Source organism: Quercus lobata, chromosome 3 (assembly GCF_001633185.2).
Source record: "Quercus lobata isolate SW786 chromosome 3, ValleyOak3.0 Primary Assembly, whole genome shotgun sequence".
NCBI classification, from domain to species: domain Eukaryota; kingdom Viridiplantae; phylum Streptophyta; class Magnoliopsida; order Fagales; family Fagaceae; genus Quercus; species Quercus lobata.
The window spans coordinates 43680474-43703144 of NC_044906.1; the positions used below are offsets into that span (position 1 = coordinate 43680474).

The following is a 22671-nucleotide window of genomic DNA, read 5'->3' on the forward strand; positions in this document are numbered from 1 at the left end:
AACATGTGTGGACTGCAATCCCAGTTCTAAAAGTTGACACAATCTTGTTTCGTTCTTTCGAGGTGATGAAAAATATGGATATCTAGAGAAAGTTATGGGAATTTTATATCTTGGGGGAAAGAACTTTAGGAAGGCATTGTAAGGAGGCTAAGTATAAAGGAATTTTCACTTATTCACTACTTTGATAATCGCAAATCATTTTCTCTTGTTGATCGTTGGATTAACTATGTGGTTAAGAGTGATGTCAAAAGCTATCCCCAATCTTTGTTCCTGAATACTGTATATTTGATCAAGATTACTATTATGAAAGGTATCAATTACCACAAAGTGTTTTGGATGCAGAATCCATAACTGTGTTGACTCTATGTTGGTGTAAGTTGGACACAAACTGTGGTAATATAAACTTATCCTCTTTGAAAACACTGTCTTTAGCTTGCATTGATGCAGATGATAAACTATTCAAAAACTAGTTGCTGGGAGTCATGTGATAGAAGAAATGAAATTTATGAAGTGCCATGAATTGGAAAGTATTAAGTTCTCCGGTCTTATTAAAGCCAAGTTGATTGAGGTGGAACTCAACGATGATCTTGTGAGAGTTGAGTTGAAAGCATCAAATCTTTGTCTTGTAATTACACATTAGCCTGAACAATGTGAGGTCAATCTGCTCCCTTGTAATAATCTGAGAATGTTAAAATTTAGTGCACCAAACATAATAGAGAAGTGGTTCCACAATCATTTTTCTCAACTTCCACTAATCGAGTACTTGAGCATAGACCATTGTTGTACACTAGAAGGACTGAAGATTTCAAGTCATCATCTTTAGACATTGTACTTATAGCCCCTTCTATTGCCATGACTCTCTTAGGGGCATTGTTCTTCCATGCAGATAGTCGACTTTTGAACCACCTTTAGGTTGGGTTTTGGCTTAGTATCACCACCTCTTTTGAACCACCTTATTTGTTAGGCTTAGAATGCACTGCTACTCCAAATCATATCATTGAAACTACCATATATCTAGAGCGAAAGAAGGTTATGATGATAAGACTTCTATCATTTTCCTTACTATCTTGGAAGTTTGTATGTGTCCTACATATCTCCTATTATACCTAATTTGCTAGTTTCTTGGAGTAGATGCTAAAAGTTATAATCGTGGTATTCTAAACGGTTATATTTATAAAAATAAATATTTCCCAATAACCGTCAGTGCTTCATAATTTGATAAATATGATTCATTTTGTCACAAAAGTAGACTAATTTAACTACATCCAATCTCTTAAACCTTTTTTTTAGCATTTTGATAGTGTTGCCAACTCTTTACTTGATTTCAGCTCTCCTGTGAAAAGCCTTTTCTTAGAGGGGAAAAGCCTAGCTGTTGCAAACTCCTTCTAGTTCCATGTTGGAGGCATTGCCTAAAGTCTGTGATAACTGAAAACTCTAGGATTGCTGCGGATAAAGAAACTCTAAAGGCAGAGGAAATAGGGCTAGAGAAATATTTTAACGAGAACACAAAAATCTTGGAGAGCTTCCAATTCCTTTCTGGTGTCGTTGCTTAAATATTTTCAAGATTAAGAGGTTTAAAGGATCTTCATACAAAAAGATTTTTTATTTATTTATTTATTTTTTGGTCAAAAGGAACTTATATTAAGAAACTAACTGGAAAAACCAGAGGCAGGACAAAGCCTGTTACAGAAAACACCTAAGGAGTCAGCCTCAATCAGAGGAATCAGCTCTTGAGGGGGAAAAGTATGTACAGAAAAAAACACAGATTGAGCCAGACCAAACTTAGCTAAATGATCCGCACATTTGTTAGCTTCCCGGAAAATATGCTCAACACGGACTTGAGGGAATTGATCAGTTAAAAGCTTGCAGTCATCCAGCAGGGGAGAAATCACAGTATTGCAGTAAGAAGACTTATTAAGAACTTCTACCAGCGACTTTGCATCAAGTTCAATCACAACCGCACCAATGTTCAGATGACGGCAAAGTTGGAGACCATCCTGGAGAGCCCAAATTTCAGCCACAAAGCTGTCAGCTCTACCAATCTTCCTAGAAAAACCCATCACCCAATTGCCACGATCATCCCTTATCAATCCACCACCAGCTGCATTACCTTCCGAGCCATTTGTTGCACCATCTGTATTGAGTTTAAATCATCCCAAATCTGGTTTTTCCCATCTGACTTGCTTAACCACCATATGAATGTTACGATTTGATTTCGCACCACAAAGCAAGAACTCAGTTGCTAATTTAGTTACCACCATGTCAATATTCGGGTTAGGCCTTTTGTTGGAAAAACAAACATTGTTTCTCTGCTTCCATATCATCCATATCGCATAAGGGAAGAGAATGTTCCAAGGAAGACCGGCTGCATTCTGGGAGGACTTGAGGCTGGAATTAGATATCAACCAATCTTTAATGCCTTGGGTGAAGAAAGAAGGACACAGGCAGCTGGTTCCAAGTTTATACCAAATCGGTTTGACCATGTTACTATCCCGGAGGGCATGAGTTAAAGTTTCTGCTTCAGAATGGCACATCGGGTAGGAAGTATCAATAAGGATTCCTCTTTTTGCTATAACCTCCTTGATTGCACTACTATTGTGCATGCATCTCCAAATGGACATCTGAATTCTTGGCAGCATTTGGAGATTCCAAATCCAAGATCCAGAAAAAGATTATGCTTCCATAAGATTTGAGGCAATAAGATAAGCACTCTCCATATCAAAACTCCCTTTTGGAGAAAATTTCCATGCCAACTTATCATTAGTCCTTGCTATAAGAGTAATCGGGGTTGCTTGAATTTCCTCTCTAATCCCTAAAGGGAGGTTGAAAGGGATCTTCGACCAATCCCATCTTCCCATAGATATCACATCTTTAAGCTTGAGGGTGGTCGAGTCTAGAGGGAGGGGACCCTGAATGAGGGCTCTAATGGAGCCAAGATTAGACCAGCAATCAGCCCAAAAATTGAGATTGCTCTCGTGCCCTGGGATCCACTTTAACCCTTTTTTGAAAGTATCCTCACCTATCTTCATACCTTTCCAAGTAGGGGAGCTTGGGAGATTAGCTTCATTCCTCGAGTTGATTCTCTGCCTCGTACAATATTTATATTTAAGAACCTTGACCCAAGGAGCATCATTCTCAGTGTGAAATCTCCAGTTAAGCTTGGCAAGGAGAGCTGTATTCCTGCCTTTAGCCGATTGCAATCCCAGACCTCCCAACTTCTTTGCCTTAGTGACAGCATCCCAATTGACCCAATGCATTTTCCTAGTACGATCAGAGGATCCCCATAAAAAGTTCCTATTGACCCTATCAATGCCCTTGAGGATTTTATTTGGGAGCGAAGCCTGCTGCATGACATAATTTGGAATGGTAGAGGAAGCAGCTTGGATAAGCACCAACCGGCCAGCCATGGAGAGTAAATTAGCTTTCCAACCCACTAACTTTTTCTTTACTCTATCTAGCACAAAATCAAAATCATGCTTCCGAACCCCTGCATGTTTCAACGGAAAGCCCAAATACTTGCCAAGATTGTCAGTAGAGTTAAAGCCAAGCATATTAGAAAAAAGGTCTCTTTGATCAGGATCTACATTAGGCGAAAAGAAAACACGGGATTTTGCTTCGCTAACCTTCTGGCCTGATCTAGAACAAAACTCCTGAAGAGCTTCATTAATAGCAATACAATTTTCCATATCAGCCTCGGCAAATAAAACCAGGTCATCTGCAAAGAAAAGATACGAAAGAGAAGGCCCACTCCTTGAAGTTTTAACTGGAATCCAAGCCTTGGTAGCACACTTATCTTCAATTAGGTGACCCAAATATTCCATACAGAGAATGAATAGATAGGGCGATAGCGGGTCCCCTTGTCTGATGCCTCTAGACGGCCGGAAGGATTCTAAGTAGCCCCCATTGAAGAGGAGAGAAGTTTAAACCGAAGAGACACAACTCATGATAATATCTGTAAGCTTGCTAGGAAAGTTGAACTTAACAAGCATTTCCCTGATAAAACTCCACTCAATTCTGTCATAGGCCTTCTCTAAATCAATCATGATAGCCATGTACCCTTTCCTTCCTTTTGCATGACCAATGGTGTGAATTAATTCTTGCACAATGATAACATTATCCGTGCCTCTCCTACCCAGAATGAAAGCTGTTTGGAAGGGAGAGACAATGCTCTCCAAATGAGGTCTAAGCCGGTTAACAATGACCTTGGAAATGATCTTGTAAACAGAGTTACAAAGACTAATAGGCCTATAGTTCCCAATAGACTCTGGCCCTTGGATTTTTGGGATGAGGACAATAAGAGTTTTGTTGAGATAATCCGGCACTTTTCTATCAAGAAAAACTCTCATAACTTCCTTCTTCACCGAGTCCCCCACTGTGAGCCAAAAACGCTGATAAAAACCAGCATGTAACCCATCCGGACCTGGAGATTTGTAAGGCTTCATAGACCAGAGAGCTTCCTTAATTTCCTCTAAGGTAACCGTCACATCTAAAGAACAACTAACTTCATTGGGCAATTGCACTTGCCATTGAACATCGTGACTTGGAACCCTCTCTACCTCCACAAAGGAAGTGGTATATAAGGAGACAAAACCCTTCCTAAAATGCTCCCTCACTTCTCCCCCATTAGTAATCCACTGCCCTCTCTGATCCTTAACCGAGGCTATATGGTTTCTTTTCCTCCTAGCAAGAGCAGAAATATGATAGAAGGAGGTGTTGCGGTCCCCTTGAATCATCCAGTTAATCCTAGATTTCAACATCCAAAGGTCTCTCTCTTGGTCAAGGATGGACTCAAGCTCTAACAGCAAATGATTCTCCAAATTGATTAGGAAGGAACTAGGCACATTAGATAGAGCTTTTTGGACCCCATAAATTCTAGCCAAGACTCTTCTTTTCCTGTGATGAATAAAATGATTCTCCAAATTGATTTAAGCCTAAGAAACAGATGAATTTGAGGGTATTTTGGGCATCTAAATAGACGATCCCAAACAGGGCAATATCTTTAAATAGTACTATTGATATGTGTTAGGTGTGTAAGTACCAAGCTAAATGGATAAATCTAGCAGCCTCAAAATATTTTTTTTACAAAAGGATTGGCATGTAATTTAGTGACTCTGTGAAAGAGATACAATTGAATGGGCTTTTGGTTTTGGTTGATGATGGTGATGTCCAGGGCTATCCATGGGTCGAGTCGAGTTGGCAAAATCAACCCATGCCCATTTTCCCACGCAAACCCACCAACTAAAATATGACCTAAACCCACCCAATTATTAATTGGGTTAAATGGGTAGTAACCCAATTAGACCCAATTATAACTAACGTTAATTGGGTTTTAACTAGGTACCCAATTAAGCCTAAATATCATTTCTACAAATCACCAAACTCTAAAGTACCTCAAAACCACTAAAAAGACCAAAATACCCATAAAACCTCCAAAATTACCAAAATACATCCTAAACCTAAAAATGAAATAAATACCCCCCGAAATCTTAAAATGACCGAAATACCCCCTAAATCTAAAAAATGACCAAAATACCTCTAAAACATTAAAATGACCAAAATACTCCCTAAACCCGTCAAATGACCGAAATACCCTCAAAACCTAAAAAAAACCAAAGTACCCCCCTAAACCTAAAAATTGAACGAAATACCTCTAAAACCCAAAAATGACCAAAATACCCCCGGAACCTAAAAAACGGTCAAAATTCTATTGAAACCTAAAATTTTGCTCATTTTGTTTTTGTTTACTTACCCGATTGTGTACTAAATTGGATTGGTAGTAGATGCTTAACAATATTGGTGGACAATATTACTTAAGAACAAAAAGCATTTAGGAAGAGTTGAATAAATTTTTTTATTTTTATTAAGAATGATCTCAATTGCAATAATAGAACAATTACTATCTACAACAACACTACAGATCATAGCAGATTTCAACAAAAGGCAGAACTTAAACAACTCAAAAAATAACTAAAAAAATTCCCCAGTTTCATTTAAATAAAGAAAAAGGGAACATGTTAGATGGGATTCTATTTAGAATAGAACTCCGATAACGTATCTGCAAATTGTATTTGTTCATTCTACATTAGTTTTAACAGCTTGGGAAGCATTTCATTAATTTTTATTGGCACAAGCAGGAGGGTTCAGCTTGCCCGAAACTGCAGGCTGGACGTTAGTACAAGTGGAAGTAGCAGATCCTCCACTTCCCTTGTACGTGAGATCAATGTCAGAAAGCACCACTTGTTGGCATGGTACACTCTTACTGCAAATAAGATTCACAGCTTCCTTTGTCGAAGAACTGCCACTAATTTTCTTGAAGCTAACATTGCTGATCTTAACTTTAGAGGGAGACTGAAAACAAAACAAAAAAGCGCACCCAAGAATTCGATATTAGTAGTTTTACTTTTTTTTAACATCAAAATTTGTGTATATATTTGTGATGTTTATAATAACCTGGTTTGAGCATTGACTGTTTGGGCAGTAGTTTTGATCAATGATGATAGGATTGGCAACATTGTTCATGACAACATCCTCGAAATGTATATCAGTAGCAGCTCCAGAAGAGGAAGCAGGCCATGTTTTGATTCTAACACCATTATCTGTATTGCTGAGTGTGGCACCAGTAACTCTGATTCCTGAAACAGGTTCTTCGTTTTGGTACTTTCCAAGACTTCCAACACTGATACCATGGCCAGGTCCACAAGTTACTTGGTTAACAGTAATATCTTGGGCTCCAGCACCAAAGGAGATGCAATCATCACCTGTTCCAATATTGGCATTGGTAATGGTGATCTGAGATGAATGTCCCACGTGGATTCCATCGGTGTTGGGGCTATTTGCGGGTGCAGTTATGGTAACATGTTGGAATTGCAACTTCGTGCATTGCAAAAGGTTGATGTGGAAATATTTGCTGTCCTTCGATGTAATGTCTTGGACTATTGAATTTGTGACTTTATCGAACCTTATATTCTGTTCATGTTTACAAGTTAGATAAATTAAAATGCTAAATATGAGCGCAAGAGTTTCATTTTAATTAGTAAAATGGTAACGATTCTTCGAATTATACAAAAATATATAATAAAAAAATTGTTTGGAAACGAACGTGATCATTAAATCAATATAAAAAAAAAATGGTAAAGTTGTAGCAAATATTATTACATAAAAACTTACAAACTAATGTTTCTGTGAACGTGGTTGGTAGTACTTCAATAATATTATATTATATAAACAATTCTTCAGAGACCACAAGCTTTGTCAAAAGATTACATGTGCGATTGTGATTGGTGAATTATTGTTTTTATATTTAACCATTGTTTTTTCTATATCGCTTTTAGTCGCACATGTTAGTGTTGTGGCACAAAAAGTACTCCATAAACTTTCTCATATAAAAATTTTAAAATTAATTCTTTTTTGAGTTGTGACACATCACTATACAAAACTTGTCAAATTATTAGTAAAACATCATTTAACATATAAATGTTTGAATTTTTTTTTTAACGGGTAAATTTTGTAAAGTTGTAGTGTCTATGTATATCTAATAGAAAATGATGGAATATAAATGCTAATTAATTAAGATTGAAATCTTACAATAGGAAGTACGTTGCAGTTTTTGTCTTTGTCACACTTATTTTTTTGCCATGCATGTTGTCCTTTGCCATCAAAAACTCCACCACCTGACACAGTGAGACCGTCGATACGTTCAAAAACAACCCAACCATCTTTACCGTTGAGGGAGGCAACATCTAATGGGGCTTGTAGGGTTCCCTGAAGGTTAAACTCAATTGCACCTTTGCATGGACCCAACAAATTCACAAAACCTAGTTTGTATACCCCTGCTGAAATCACAACTTTACTTCCTGCTACTGCGCACGCAGCTTTCCAAGCTTTTGTCAAAGCCTAAACACATTGTAAAAAGAGAAAAAAAGAAAATCAAGATCAGTATATAATAATCATTTTGCATGTTAATGTTTTATCATTTGGTCATGACATCAATCCGTTTCTAGTGTAAACGGAGTTTGAACCTAAGTTCTCTTGTTAAAGTTAAAAGGCTTTACTAGTGATGTTAACTGGAACACACTCTTCTTGTCAATTGCGTATTTATACCTGGGTTATATCAACATTAGGTTGTGCTCCATATGATTTAACATCAAAGACCTGCTGGGCTTTGGTGGATGCCAACACCAATAGCAACAAAATTGTTGCAATGCTTAAATTCTTTCCCATCTTATTGTTCTTTATTTTCTTTCTATTACCAGTTTGTTGTACGAAATGATGGTAACCCCATTTGGTTTGAAGCTATTTATACTTCAATACCTGAATTCCACACCATTGAAACTACTCAACTAATATTAACTAATTTAAGGTTGCCAAGAACTCTCCTGTATATACTTCAACTTCTGTACTATTATTAGTTTTTGTGCTTTCTCCTCCACTAATTAATTGTCATTTGTTATTGTATAAGGTAAGATTATTTTACTTTTGTATATCATCTTAACTTCTTTGCTTTAAATGGCACGCTGTTAGCAACCTGAAATATGTTCATTTTATCATGTAAGCAAAGTGAATACTTCCGTTAGTAAGGGGGCAAAAGTCTAGTAAAATCTACCAAAATTGTCCAAAATTAGCATAGGCAGCATGGTTGTCTAAGCTTTACAATAGCAAATTATGAAACCCACCAACATTTTGCTCATTTATTAGTTTTCGAGGTATTTTGGTAAATTTATTTGTTTTTTTGGGGGGGGGGGTATTTCTATCATTTTTTAGGTTTTGAGATGTATTTATGTCATTTTTTTGGTTTAGGGGGGATGTTTTGTTCCATTTTTAGGTTTTAGGGTTATTTTGGTCATTTTTTAAGTTTTGAGGGTATTTTGGTAATTTTAAGTGGTGTTTTTTTAGCATATTTGGTCTTTCTTTAGGTTTGGAGGGTATTTTGGAAATTTTAAAGGATTTTAGGAGTACTTTAGTCATTTTCAAGTTTGAGGGGCATTTTGGTAAACAAGATTATTAGGTAATTGGGTGGGTTGGGGTTTACCCATAATAATTAGTTTAGGTTGGGATTGGGTTAGATGTAATTAGTTATATGGGTACTAAATGAGTAAATGAGTTTTAACCAAACCAACAGCCCTCCCCAAACCTACCCATTTGATACCCCTAGTATTGGGGATGAACCACCGCTTAACTTGATTTGATTGGGTGAATGGGTTAGGGATCAGGTGGGGTTTACACCACGTCCTTATCAAATTCGGAATCATGTGATAAATGACGCGCACCAAAGTTTACGTGGCTAATAAAATAATAACAAATTTGTTTTAATAAACATTAAAAAAAAAAAAAAAAAAAATCCGAATATGGTAAGGATAGGGGTGTAATACCCATGTTTTACACCATCTAATAAGAGATTGAATACATCCTACCACATCGAATAGCATCTCAATAAACTCCCAATTTGGTTGGATTTTCAAAATGGGTATCAGAATTGGTTGGGTGTGGTTGTGTTTATTTTTTAATATGTAATAAGATGATGTGGTGGTATTTTGGGATTAAAGGTATAAAACTTCAGTTTTATAACACATCTTTACAGATTTAATCTCTAAAAAAAATGTCACATCATGGTTTTTTTCTTAAATCTTATTTTCTTTTCTCTCACTTTCTTAGCAACCAAACACAAAGAAAATCTCTTAGTCATTTATTTTCTCTCAAACTCAAGAACAAAAAGTACTAAGCTCAACTTCCAACAAGCTATTGGAGTTGTGATTTTAAGTCGAAGACTTAGCCCTTTTAGGCTGAGAATCAAATTCTGAGTAAGGTTTTACTATCAGAAAATAAGAAAACAAAAAATGATGCAATCGAATAAAGTTTCTCTCCAAACTAGTTTGGAGAGAAACTCTTCAAACTTCTTATATATCTCTTTTTTGGGTGTGAATTTTGAAAATCTAACCGTTGAATTTCATGTTCCTTATGTTCTTAACATGCATATCAAATTGAATGTTATTTACTATTTGATCAATCAACCAATTTTTATACAAAATTTTAGATCACAAAAACTTGAAATTTTAACATTTGTTTGATGACATAGTAATTAATCTTTGATTTTCTTGAAATTTTGTAAGCATGAAGGATATAATAAGAACATGCAACCAATGGTTAGATTTTCAAAATTCACACTCAATATAGAGATATATGAGTACTTTGAAGGGTTTCTCTAAAAACTAGTTTGGCGAGAAACTTTGTTTGATGCAATTATCGGTTTCTCAAATTTCAAAAGTATAAGTAATAATAAACCAACTAAGCCAAATGTAAATGCTTTTCTTTTTAATAAGTAAGCGCAAATGCTTAGACCTAACTCTATCTCCCATTAATTATGTCTCTCTCCCTCATATTGTGAAAGACTGCACCACTAGCCTAGCCTTCAAGTTAAAAGGTTTTCGCATAAGCCACATGAATGGGTGGAGTCTTGTAATTGCCTCTTAAGAGTGGAGGCTTTACTGATGTTATCTCCCCTTCTAGGTCAAGAGTTTTCAATAGAGTCACCACTTATTTAATTGGAAAAATAAGAAAGCCAAAAGAATTGAAAAGTGCATTTTTATTGATGAATTGAAATTGTATACCTTTGTGAAGTAACTAAATATTACATGACTTTGGTTTACTTTCTACAAAGTGAAATTGCATGGAAATGAATTAATCTAGAACTCTTTATCTAAGTTCGGAAGCTAGGTTATAGGATTGGGAAGGTGTTAGGCACCCAACTTTTCTGGTGAAATCAGTCTTCTAGACTTTGGTGGCCAATATATGACTGCAAAGATATTAAAACAAGCAAAAGTGTGATGAAACCCTATTCTAGGCATTCAAAGAGTTGATATTGAAAGAATTGAAATACATGGTGAATGTGTGTGTGATGTGTGATAAACCCTAATCGAAGAGCATGTGAGCATATATTAAGTTCCTAGAGCTAGAATTAAATTAGAAAGTAAGATTAATTCATAGATCCAAATAGATTTTGAAAACAGTTTTTATTTTGGAAAAAGATCTTGGGATTTGCAAAGAGATTTCATTTTAAAAAGAAGTTTTTATTTTGAAAAATATTTTAATCTTAAAAACAGGTTTGAGAATTTTAGATCAAAAAGATATTCTTGAAACTAAGGGTGCATTTGTTTCAGTGTAAAATATTTTCCGGGTGTAAAATATTTTCAGGTGAAAATATTTTCGGGAAAAGAAAATATTTTCAAGTGTTTGGTTGCATTATGAAAATAATTTCAGAAAATATTTTCAAGTGTTTGGTTGCATTCTGAAAATGTTATTTTCCTACTAGTTTCTCACATTTTCTCAGCTTCCAAACAAATTTCATAATAGAAAATTTCAATAATAAACTTAAAAGAAACAAAAATCAAAACAAAACATTCATTGAACTAAAAAAATTGGCGAAACGGAGAGAGAGGGAGGAAGAGAGAGTGATCGACAATTGAGGGAAAAGGAGAGGTAGATCGAGAAAGAGAGAGATCAGGCATGGGTAGGTCATGGGTGCGATCTCGCCGGTGCTGGGGATGCAATCTCGTCAGTGCTGGGGTACAACGAGACCGGTGTGATCTGGGGTTGGGTGCGGTGGTGCGATCTGGGGTTAGATGCGGTGGTGCAATATGGGGTTGTGGTGCACGCTAGGGTTGGATGCGGTGGTGCGATCTGGGGTTGTGGTGTGCACGATCTCGCTAGCTCTACTCTCTCTTATTGCTCTTGGTTCAGTCCTCTTTTTTTTCTTCTAGAAATGGTTTGAAGGTAAGCTTGGAGACAGGTTTTGGACCGTGGGGCGGCACGATCTGGGCTGGTCGAAGCTTGGCTGAGGTGAGCTTGGATATGGGTTTTGGATCGTGTGAGGTGTGTGCTCGAGCTTTCTCTATTCAGGTGTGATTTCTGGAAATTTTTTGAAGGTAAAATCAAAGCGTAAATGATTTTACGCTCAAAGTGGCTTATTTTCCGGTCAAAGCGTAAATGATTTTCTGTTGACCGTATTTTCCGTAGCTGCCAAACACACACAAGGGTGTAAAATAATTTCTTGAAAGTGTTTTCAGGCGAAACAAATGCACCCTAAACAGAAAACTGTTTTCATCATGGGTGCTGAAAAAATATTTTGATGCTGAAAAATATTTAATGTAGGAAGTTATTTAAAATAGTACAGTTTTTTTAATGCAAAAAATAGTGCAAACTTTTATGTAGAAAAATAGTGTAGTGAATAATGTAGAAAAATAGTTTTCTATAAGATCTTTTTAACAAACTGGATATATGAACCTAACTTTAATTAAAAAAATAATCCTAGATCTAATATACTTGCATGATTCTAGTATTTTAACTCAAAAGTATGGAAACACATTTATAACTAGGAAAAATCCTAATTCTAAACATGTGAACATAATATTTGAATTAAGAACCCTAAAAACATGAAAAGTAGGAAAAACTAAGAAAAACCTATATCTTGCATGCTAAACAAATAGGAACTAACTAAGAAGATGAAAATAAAACATGTTTGAATCTAAAAGCTAGGGCCTAATTAAAAAAAGAAGAGGTTTAGAAACCTTACCTGCATGCACTAGCACTCCTGAGCATTACAAGCACTCGCAGCAAAAAAGTTTCTCTAGAAAGGGATTTGTAAGTAGAAATTTGGTAGCCTAAGACCATGAGATCCAAACTATCCCTTCTAGTGCCTTGAAACTAGGAGGTCTAAGACACCAAAGGCACCTTCCACTACTAACTATAGAGAATAGGGATAGAGTTCTCTTGAAGAGGATTTATGAATATGAAGTTGGTAGCTCAAGACTAGGAGGTCCAAGCTATCTCCTCTAGTGAATTGAAACCAGGAGCTCCAAGGCACCAAAGGCTCCTTACTATTACTAACTCTAAAGAGTAAGAACAGAGAGAGAGAGAGAGAGAGAGAGAGAGAGATCTTAGTTTACTAGGAAGTTTTGAGGATTTTTGGAGTGCTTTGAACTATTGATGGAGGGGGGGTATTTATATTGGATGTTAAGGAGCTAGGGATAAGTCTTTGGGCAATGTGATACTTAGAAAAATAGAGTGTTTTGAGTGAAAAATGTAGGGGGCAAAGTCAACTTGAGTAAGGAGTCAACCAGGCCAAAAAAGGATGAGATTCTGGGGGATTTGGTCCAAGTTCTGATCGGCACTTGGTATAAATCCTCCCTAGATCTTTCCCTTTTTTGTCTCTTATGTTCTAGTTTCAATTATGATTTGATTCCTTCCAATGATCATTGCTCACTATTTTGACCATGACTTTTGATCCATAAATCATATTTGAGTGAATTTTGTTTCATTTGAACATAGACACCCTAAGATTTAACTTGAACATAATTTTTTGTAATTTATATTTAAAATGAGTGAGTTATGGCCATTTGAAGTTAAGCTAGCAGTGCAGTCAAATTTAGGGTTTTGTAAGCCCGTGTTTGGAACCATGCATGCGCACCCACGACCATGTGCACACATTATGCGTTATGGTCATATCTTCATTTTTAAGGACCCAAAGCTTCAAGCTTTGGGTTGGGTTGGGCCACCCCTAAACCCTTAAGAATGTCCAAAAGCCTCTAAAAGGTTTTGAAAACGCTAGGCTGGATTGGGTTGATTGGGCCTGTACCCCAATTAATTTGTTTTCAGGATTGCCATAGTGGGAGATCCCAAAAGCACCTTTCTTTGTTATATGTGGTATTTAGATGATATTTGATGATAACCCCCTTGAAAATCCGGCTATACGTGAAAACTACCAGGTAGCCGAGTGTTGAGGTACAATTTTTCTCACATGCCACATGTCCTAATTTCATTTGCCCACTCACCAAAAAATACCCATAATTATTTTTGGCCCTCACAAGTATTTCTCATATTATTACCCAAATTGGGCCCTCAAAAATATTTCTCTTATTATTACCCAAATTGGGCCATCAAAAATATTTCCCATATTATTACCCAAATTGGGCCCACACAAATATTTCTCACATCATTACCGAAATTGGGCCACAAAATTATACCATCTCTATAAAAGCCCAAACTCATTTATCTTTGGCAAAACCCAAAAAAATGTCCAAAATTTTTATTACAAAGCCCATTGCTACACGACACCTTTTACGAAGCCCGTTGCTACACGACACCTCTTACAAAACCTAGGAGAAACACTTGGCAATATTTATCAAAATCCAAAAATATTATTAAAAGCCCATATTCTTATTTTGTCAATATTCTATTAAAAAGCCAAATATTATTTTGGCAATATTTTACAAAAGCCCAATACAACTTTGACAACATTTTATCAAAAACCCAAAACTATTAATTTTGGGCAAACTATTATTCCATGAAAGCCCAAATTTTATTTGACAAAAATATTATATTATGCTCAAAGTCCAAAGTTAATAATCTCTGGCAATAACATATTTTGACATGATAAATTCCCTAGCAAATATGCCAACTCATGGGAAACATAAATTTTTTATGACATGTTACCCATCTCATAAAACTATTTCTTTTACAAAATTTTTGAGAATCATACTTATTTTTTCCATAAGAAATTACAATTACAAAAGCCCATGTATCTTACAAACCCATGGCAAGACTATTTATTTTATAGGGACATGCACGCCCAAGAGCTTAATGATAAGGCCCAACCAAAATAGTCTAGCCCATATGCCAAATCTCAGCAACTAAAGCTCATATAGGTGGCTAAAATGGTTAGGCCAGTTACAATTCAGTTTTAGCACAACTAGACTGACAGCTGGGACTGACTACAATCACTTTTAGCTTGTCAAATCAAGTCAGAGGGGGACATGTGTCAAGCTGAGCTTAAACCCTTATTTGGCAAGCTGATTTCTGATGATTTTGACAAGACATAAAGGTTGTATTGATCCATGAAGGCTGAAGTCAACCACCTTTTCTCTCTTCTCCAACAAATTTGATCAAGAGGCTAAGGGAAACCATAACCAGACCTTAGAAGCTTCTAGAACTACTGCTAAATAGCTTATTACCTTGCTAAAACTATGTATTATTTGGTTCATGAACCAAACACATAAACCTTAATGGGAAAACTTAGGGAAATGTGGTTTGAAGGGTACCAAGGAGATCTCCAGCAGAGTTTCTAGCAAGAGGCTCCAAGATTGACACCTGACTTGGGGTGACACAATCTGCCCTAGGAACTTTGATACTAGTAGCAGATAACCAAGATCACTAGCCGTAATACATGCTCTAATCTCATTGGTTGAGGACAATCTAACATTTAGTGCTAAGTTAGAACCTCTAGTTGATATTGCCTGAAACAGCAAATACTTCTTAAAGCTAGACATACCATTCTTGGCCAAATCCTAGGATGGATCTTCTAAAGGTTTATTGCTAATTGAGACAGATTTTAGCTAAGATTCTTTCCTAGATACCCCCTTAAACTCAGCTATAAATAGAGCTCCTCATCAACACACCAAGACACACCATACCACAAGAGAAGGACTAATCTCTCATAGCTTCTCTACTAACTCTTTTGCTCTAATTATCTTCTTAGCTCTTTAATGAGGTTCAGAGCTCCTGAGTTCTTAGTTCTCAAAAATTATTAACTAAGCTCTTCAGTTTTTGGCTCATAAATACACCTCACACTACTACTCATAAATGCTTATCCATCCTCCAATAGAAAATCCAAGCAATATAGCTAAATATTCTCTCACTACTCATTCATACTACCAAAATGACCCCTACTACTCACTACACATACAACTATTATGAGCATACCCTAGCATAAAAGTGATCTTGCTGTTCTAGCTGGAATCTCTCTCCCTTCATCTCATATTAAGCTTTCTCCATCATTTGTCATAATGGATCCCATACAATTGAAGTTTATACAATTTTGTTTTCTTTTATTGCTGGGACGTTTCTTTGTTGCAATGGACTTTTCCATTTGTGCTAATTTGTTTGCTGCAGGAAATGTTTTAGGCCTTCCCATAATCCTTGTCGGGCCTAACCTAGGAAAAGAGCATTAAAAAAAAAGGGAATCTCTTACAAGTTTCACTAATAGCCTTTAGGCTGTGCTTCAAGCCCATCATCGAGTCTTGGTTTGGCCCCCACCCAATTACCACACATTTGTCGGAAGGAAAGCTTTCTCCCCTGACACCGAGTATCCCTTTCTGAGGTCCGAGCTGGACTCCTTTAACACTGAGACTATGCTTTTCACTCACTCTTTTCTCTCATGTTTCTCACCCCTTAATTAGGTTCTAACCCCTATTTCAATTTCCCCTCCTCTTTTTATATCCTTCTCTTAGTGGAGCCCTTATAATGGTGGAATATCCTACATGTGTGTGGGTGCCTCCACTTTTGGGACCTGAGTGGATCTCTAGGTCTATGTTATTGTTCTGTCATGTCAAATCATTTGCCAGAGGTGGGGCTCAAAACTCTATTATTGAAAAGATCTTCTAGTAACTTATGTCTAATGTCAAATCTCATGCTTGGCAAGCAAATCCTCCTAAGGCAATGCTTTATGTCCTAGGCAGGGAAAATCATCCTCAGTATGTTCCTCTGAGGTGGGTTATCCCTTTAGTTGTGTTCAGATATCCATTTAGTCAGTATGGATTAGGCTGGGCCTAGTTAACCTCGAGCACCCATCTAGTCAGTATGGATTGGGCTAGGCCTGGTTAACCTCGGGCAAGCTTGGCCTGGCCTGACAACAAACCAAGCTCCCCCACACACACAGACACTCATATTATGTCTCTAATGAAAACCCTAGCTGGAGAAAGTTTATTTTTTGCCTCCATCTTTTCTAAAACCCTAGTTCAAATTTTCTAAACTCATACACAACACACTAGCACATTTTTAATGTATTAAAAACATCTCTTAAGTAGATTTCTAAGGTAGTAACTAGTTTTTCAAATCGTTTTCTAAAACCTTTTCAATTATAATCTTGTTCTTGAGTTGTGATTAACAAAGTGCTATTGTGTTCTTTATTTTCTCTTGCAATCTCAATCTAATTTCAATATTGTAGGCACTAAAGGGCCAGTTAAACAATCTCAAACTCGTGATCCCAAGCAAGGTGAGTATTCTTTCCATGAATTTTTTCTTTGTTTAATTAGATTCACATGAGTTTCTTAACATAGTTTTTCTAATTGTTATATTTGATATGCTTTATGATTTTTATTCGTTTTGATATGTATTAATATGATCTTGGGTTGATATAATATGTTCTATTTATTCGTGTCTTTATTTTGTTCTTATGTTAGATTAACATGTTCTTGGTGTGATGTTAGTTTGAATATTCATATTTGTTCAATGATTATTATGATCTTTGTTTGATGTCTTAGCATGATTATAGATTTGTTATATTTTGTTCTTATTTTAGCAATGTCCTTAATTTCATTCCATTTCAGTCTAAATGACAGGAAAATACCATTTCGGTATGCAAACCAGAATAAGCTTGTTCCACCTCGGATGAAATTCTGGGTCATTCCAGACTGTTTCGGTGAATTCTAGCCGAAATTGAAGTTTCAGCTGGTATGAAGCCATGATTTTGTGTGTGTGTGTTTTTTTATTATTTATATATATATGTAGACACTAAATTTTGCGCTCTTAATTTAATTTTGGAAGATGATTGAAATGATCATTTTAAGTACCCCAAAAATTATAAATGCATTTCATGCATCAAATCATTCATCACATATCATAAAAATGATCTTGAGATTCTAACGATTGTGACCAATATGTCCGGTTCTCAAATCGGACCATTGAATTGAAAGGTACCACGAGATCAAGTTTTCACAGTTTGAATGCATTTCATTTGGGTGAAACCGATCACATGTGATTTGTAAAGTTGTAATTTACAACTACGTTTTAATGTTGGCTTATTCCATGACAAAAAGTGTTGTAATCGCTTTAATTTTGTTCCTTGTATTTTGTGGGATTTTATTGTATTGGGTTTAGTATTAAGTTGGTGAAGACTCAAGCTTAATTGAAGATCAAGTGGATTTCGTGAGAAGCTTGCGAGAAGCCAACCTGTGAAGTAGCCACATGAGAAGCACATGACTGGAAGCTGAAGAGTCATGTCAGGCTGTCAGTTTCGCAAGTGTCTCGCAGGTAAGGCCTTCCTGCAAGGTAGTCACGGAACTCTCTGCCTGGAGGAATTTTAAGTGTGACTTTTTTATCCTTCACCCATACTATATATACCCTCATTACCCACAAAAGTAAAAGAGGCCATAAGAGAGAAAAAACCTAGATAGGTTTTCTACAACACACACACCCATCTTTTAGAGAGAGAGCTACTCATCCTTAGTGAGAAATCATTCTAGCCTCTTCTCCTTCCCTCTCCCATTGTCATACCTTGAGAGGAGATTTGTACCCAAACACAACCCACACCTTTTCAGAGTGTAGAGAGTGTTTTGGAGCTTGGGAAGCTTTGGGGACTAAGCCAAAAGAAGCCGGTGAGGCTTGGTGGATGTAATCGGGCGTATTGCGGGATCCGGAAAGCTAGACAAGACACGGTTCCGAGAAGCCTTGTTGGAGTAAGAACTTGGAGGGCTTAGGTACATTGGGTTGATTAGGCTTGGAGGGTCTCTTGCTATTCGTGTATCCCAACTTATTGTCTAGTGGATCAATTTACCGCTTGGAGGGCGGCGGAGAGGTTTTTCGTCGAGTTCTTCGGTTTCCTCTTCGATAACACATCAGGATGTTATCTTGTGTTTGCATTCTCTCTTCCCTTACTCTTGTGCTTTACTTGTATTGTTTGCTGTTCTTGTTTATGCACTAGAGTAGTATCGGTTGATTGCATTTTATTTACTCTTGTTTCCGCACTTAGATAAGTTAGAGTAAAAGCAATCTAGCCGTAATTTTTATTTTGGGGGTCTAAACAGCTCTTGTGTTTTAACACATATTCGAGCTTTCATGATTAATTGAAATTAATTTTGATTAGTCAATAATTAAAATTAATTAAATAATTTATGAGATTGGTTGTTGAATAGGTTAAAATGAGTTTGGTTGCATAGGAATAAAAGGGATAATCTGATAATGTGGGAATTATTCATAATTAGGCTTTTAGAAGTAATTATCTTTCAAATAATTATTCTTTTGAGGACTTAATTATCAAATTGAAATGAATTTTATTTAGAATATAAGTTTGAAAAGCGTCCAAGTACAAATCCCAACCCAAAAAAGAGTCCAAAACGAACTAGAAGAGGAAACTGGGCTGAACACTGAGGAGTGCCAATCAGCACTCCAATAGTGCCGATCGGCACTTTGTATTTGCCAATTTTCTAGGCAACCATAACTTGTTTTTTAAGCAAACACGCCTTTATAAATAAAGGAGAAAATCTAAAATTCAGCACCCCTCTCTCCCCTTACGTTAAAGAAATTCTAGAAGCTCTACTTTAGGAATTTATTTTCTGTAAGTGATAATATTTTAGATCTCTAAAATACTCCCCTCTTGTAGAATACATTCATGCAGGTATTTTCTTACTTTGTTTCTTTCTTTCACAATTTTATCTTGTTTTTGTTTTCTTTTCATAAACATGTTCTTGTTTGTTTTGATTTTTTCTTATGAATGTGTGTTTTGTATCTTTCATTATTCACCTAGTCATGTTCTTAAATTGTTTTTGTATACTTTCCCTCTATCCTTTCTTTTAAATTCACATGCATAGTTTAGGTTCTAATACATTAATTGATTAACATAGATCTAGGGTTAATTTTCTTTTTAAGGTTTTTAGATTGGCAAGAAATTTATTTTGAAAGCTTCAGTCGTTTTTCTATAATAAAAATCAAATCTATATTTTTCATTAAAATATAGATCTGATTTTTTTTTTTTTTCTTTTAACAAAACCAGATCTGTATTTTTCATTAAAATACAAATCTGAATTTTTTTCTTTAACAAAACCAAATCTGTATTTTTCATTAGAATACAAATTTAAATTTTTTTCTTTAACAAAACAAGATCTGTGTTTTTCATTAGAATATAGATCTGAATTTTTTCACTTTAGCAAAACTAGATCTGTATTTTTCATTAAAATTCAGATTTGAATTTTTTTCCTTTAACAAAAACCAAATCTGTATCTTTCATTAAAATATAGATTAGAATTTTTTTCTTCAACGAAACAAAATCTGTATTTTTCATTAAAGAACTCATATGCTTTTGGAGAAGCTACTGCGTTCTTGTGCTCCTTAGGTTTTTGTAACCGAGTGCTTCTAGATCTTCAACGTGCTTTGAAGTGAAGAACATTGCATTCAACAACAAACATCAATTGCTGGGAAGTTAGTCACGTACTGTGATCCATGAAAAAGGAAATAAGTCTCTACAAGATTAGGTCCAATTGCATATTGGAGTAAAGGTCAATTGTAAGTTGGTATTTTGGGATAGGCCATGGTAGTGGTAAGATTCCTTATACTTGTAACTGATTGATTATTGATTAGTGGATTCTTGAGAGTGGCAACCTGAAAATCACCCGATAGGGTTTTTGCCTTGCGAGAGGTTTTTCCCATTAGTCAACAAATGACCATGATAATTTAATTTCCGCTGCACTTTAGTTTATTTGATGATTTGTGTGCACTTCCATGATTTGGCATGTAATTTGACCTAATCAATCAACTTGGGTAATTGAATTAATTAATCGGGTTCAATCTATGACCCGACACATGACTTTTAAAATATATAGTAATTGTATGGAAAAAAAAAAATTAAATGTTACCTGAATTGAAAATTAGTGTATTAAAAAAATGAAGCATTGACACCAAAAAAAAAAAAAAAAAACAGACAAACAAACAAACAAACAAACAAACAACCATTGACAAAATCTATTTTATTTCCTATAGGTATAGGAATCCTATTCCTATTTCATTGGTAAACACAAAAGAAAATATTGTATTCTTTGTTAATACATGCAAAGGAAGCTTCCCACGTTATGGATCACAAGAACAACATAGATGTGGACAGGGTGTTTGAACTACTAGACTATCTTCAACAACATATTCTGTCTTAGCTTTCCATCAATGAAGTTTTTCAATCCTCTATACTATTTAAGAGATGGAAACATGTGTGGACTGCAATCCCGGTTCTAAAAGTTCACACAACCTTGTTTGGTTCTCTCGAGGTGATGAAAAATATGGATATCTAGAGAAAGTTATGGGAATTTTATATCTTGGGGGAAAGAACTTTAGGAAGGCATTGTAAGGAGGCTAAGTATAAAGGAATTTTCACTTATTCACTACTTTGATAATCGCAAATCATTTTCTCTTGTTGATCGTTGGATTAACTATGTGGTTAAGAGTGATGTCAAAAGCTATCCCCAATCTTTGTTCCCGGATACTGTATATTTGATCAAGATTACTATTATGAAAGGTATCAATTACCTCAAAGTGTTTTGGATGCAGAATCCATAACTGTGTTGACTCTATGTTGGTGTAAGTTGGACACAAACTGTGGTAATATAAACTTATCCTCTTTGAAAACACTGTCTTTAGCTTGCATTGATGCAGATGATAAACTATTCAAAAACTAGTTGCTGGGAGTCATGTGATAGAAGAAATGAAATTTATGAAGTGCCATGAATTGGAAAGTATAAAGTTCTCCGGTCTTATTAAAGCCAAGTTGATTGAGGTGCAACTCAACGATGATCTTGTGAGAGTTGAGTTGAAAGCATCAAATCTTTGTCCTGTAATTACACATTAGCCTGAACAATGTGAGGTCAATCTGCTCCCTTGTAATAATCTGAGAATGTTAAAATTTAGTGCACCAAACATAACAGAGAAGTGGTTCCACAATCATTTTTCTCAACTTCCACTAATCGAGTACTTGAGCGTAGACCATTGTTGTACACTAGAAGGACTGAAGATTTCAAGTCATCATCTTTAGACATTGTACTTATAGCCCCTTCTATTGCCATGACTCTCTTAGGGGCATTGTTCTTCCATGCAGATGGTCTACTTTTGAACCACCTTTAGGTTGGGTTTTGGCTTAGTATCACCACCTCTTTTGAACCACCTTTTTTGTTAGGCTTAGAATGCACTGCTACTCCAAATCATATCATTGGAACTACCATATATCTAGAGCGAAAGAAGGTTATGATGATAAGACTTCTATCATTTTCCTTACTATCTTGGAAGTTTGTATGTGTCCTATATATCTCCTATTATACCTAATTTGCTAGTTTCTTGGAGTAGATGCTAAAAGTTATAATCGTGGTATTCTAAACGAGTATATTTATAAAAATAAATATTTCCCAATAACCGTCAGTGCTTCATAATTTGATAAATATGATTCATTTTGTCACAAAAGTAGACTAATTTAACTACATCCAATCTCTTAAACCTTTTTTTTAGCATTTTGATAGTGTTACCAACTCTTTACTTGATTTCAGCTCTCCTGTGAAAAGCCTCTTCTTAGAGGGGAAAAGCCTAGCTGTTGCAAACTCCTTCTAGTTCGGTGTTGGAGGCATTGCCTAAAGTCTGTGATAACTGAAAACTCTAGGATTGCTGCGGATAAAGAAACTCTAAAGGCAGAGGAAATAGGGCTAGAGAAATATTTTAACGAGAACACAAAAATCTTGGGGAGCTTCCAATTCCTTTCTGGTGTCGTTGCCTAAATATTGTCAAGATTAAGAGGTTTAAAGGATCTTCATACAAAAAGATTTTTTAAGAAATATTGTTCTTACAATGCAGGGAATTGTAAATCCTCTCATAATCTGT

At 35.7% G+C, this 22671-nt stretch overlaps 1 protein-coding gene across 1 annotated transcript; it reads right to left on the reverse strand.

Annotated features, from left to right (window-relative positions):
• Positions 1–6111: 6111 nt before the first annotated feature.
• Positions 6112–8220, reverse strand: LOC115980942 (exopolygalacturonase-like). The gene is made up of 4 exons (XM_031103134.1): positions 8101–8220; positions 7585–7893; positions 6451–6966; positions 6112–6348 (listed from the first exon to the last, which is right to left on the reverse strand). The coding sequence occupies exons 1-4, from the start codon at positions 8218–8220 to the stop codon at positions 6112–6114; spliced, it is 1182 nt and encodes a 393-aa protein (XP_030958994.1).
• Positions 8221–22671: the final 14451 nt, after the last annotated feature.

Excerpts from the sequence above, each read along its gene's own strand:
- LOC115980942 (XM_031103134.1), bottom strand. The coding sequence starts at position 8,220 with ATGGGAAAGAATTTAAGCATTGCAACAATTTTGTTGCTATTGGTGTTG. Across the intron at positions 7,894-8,100 it reads CTAATGTTGATATAACCCAG|GCTTTGACAAAAGCTTGGAA; the intron begins GTATAAATACGC and ends CAATGTGTTTAG. Across the intron at positions 6,349-6,450 it reads ACAGTCAATGCTCAAACCAG|TCTCCCTCTAAAGTTAAGAT; the intron begins GTTATTATAAAC and ends TTTTGTTTTCAG.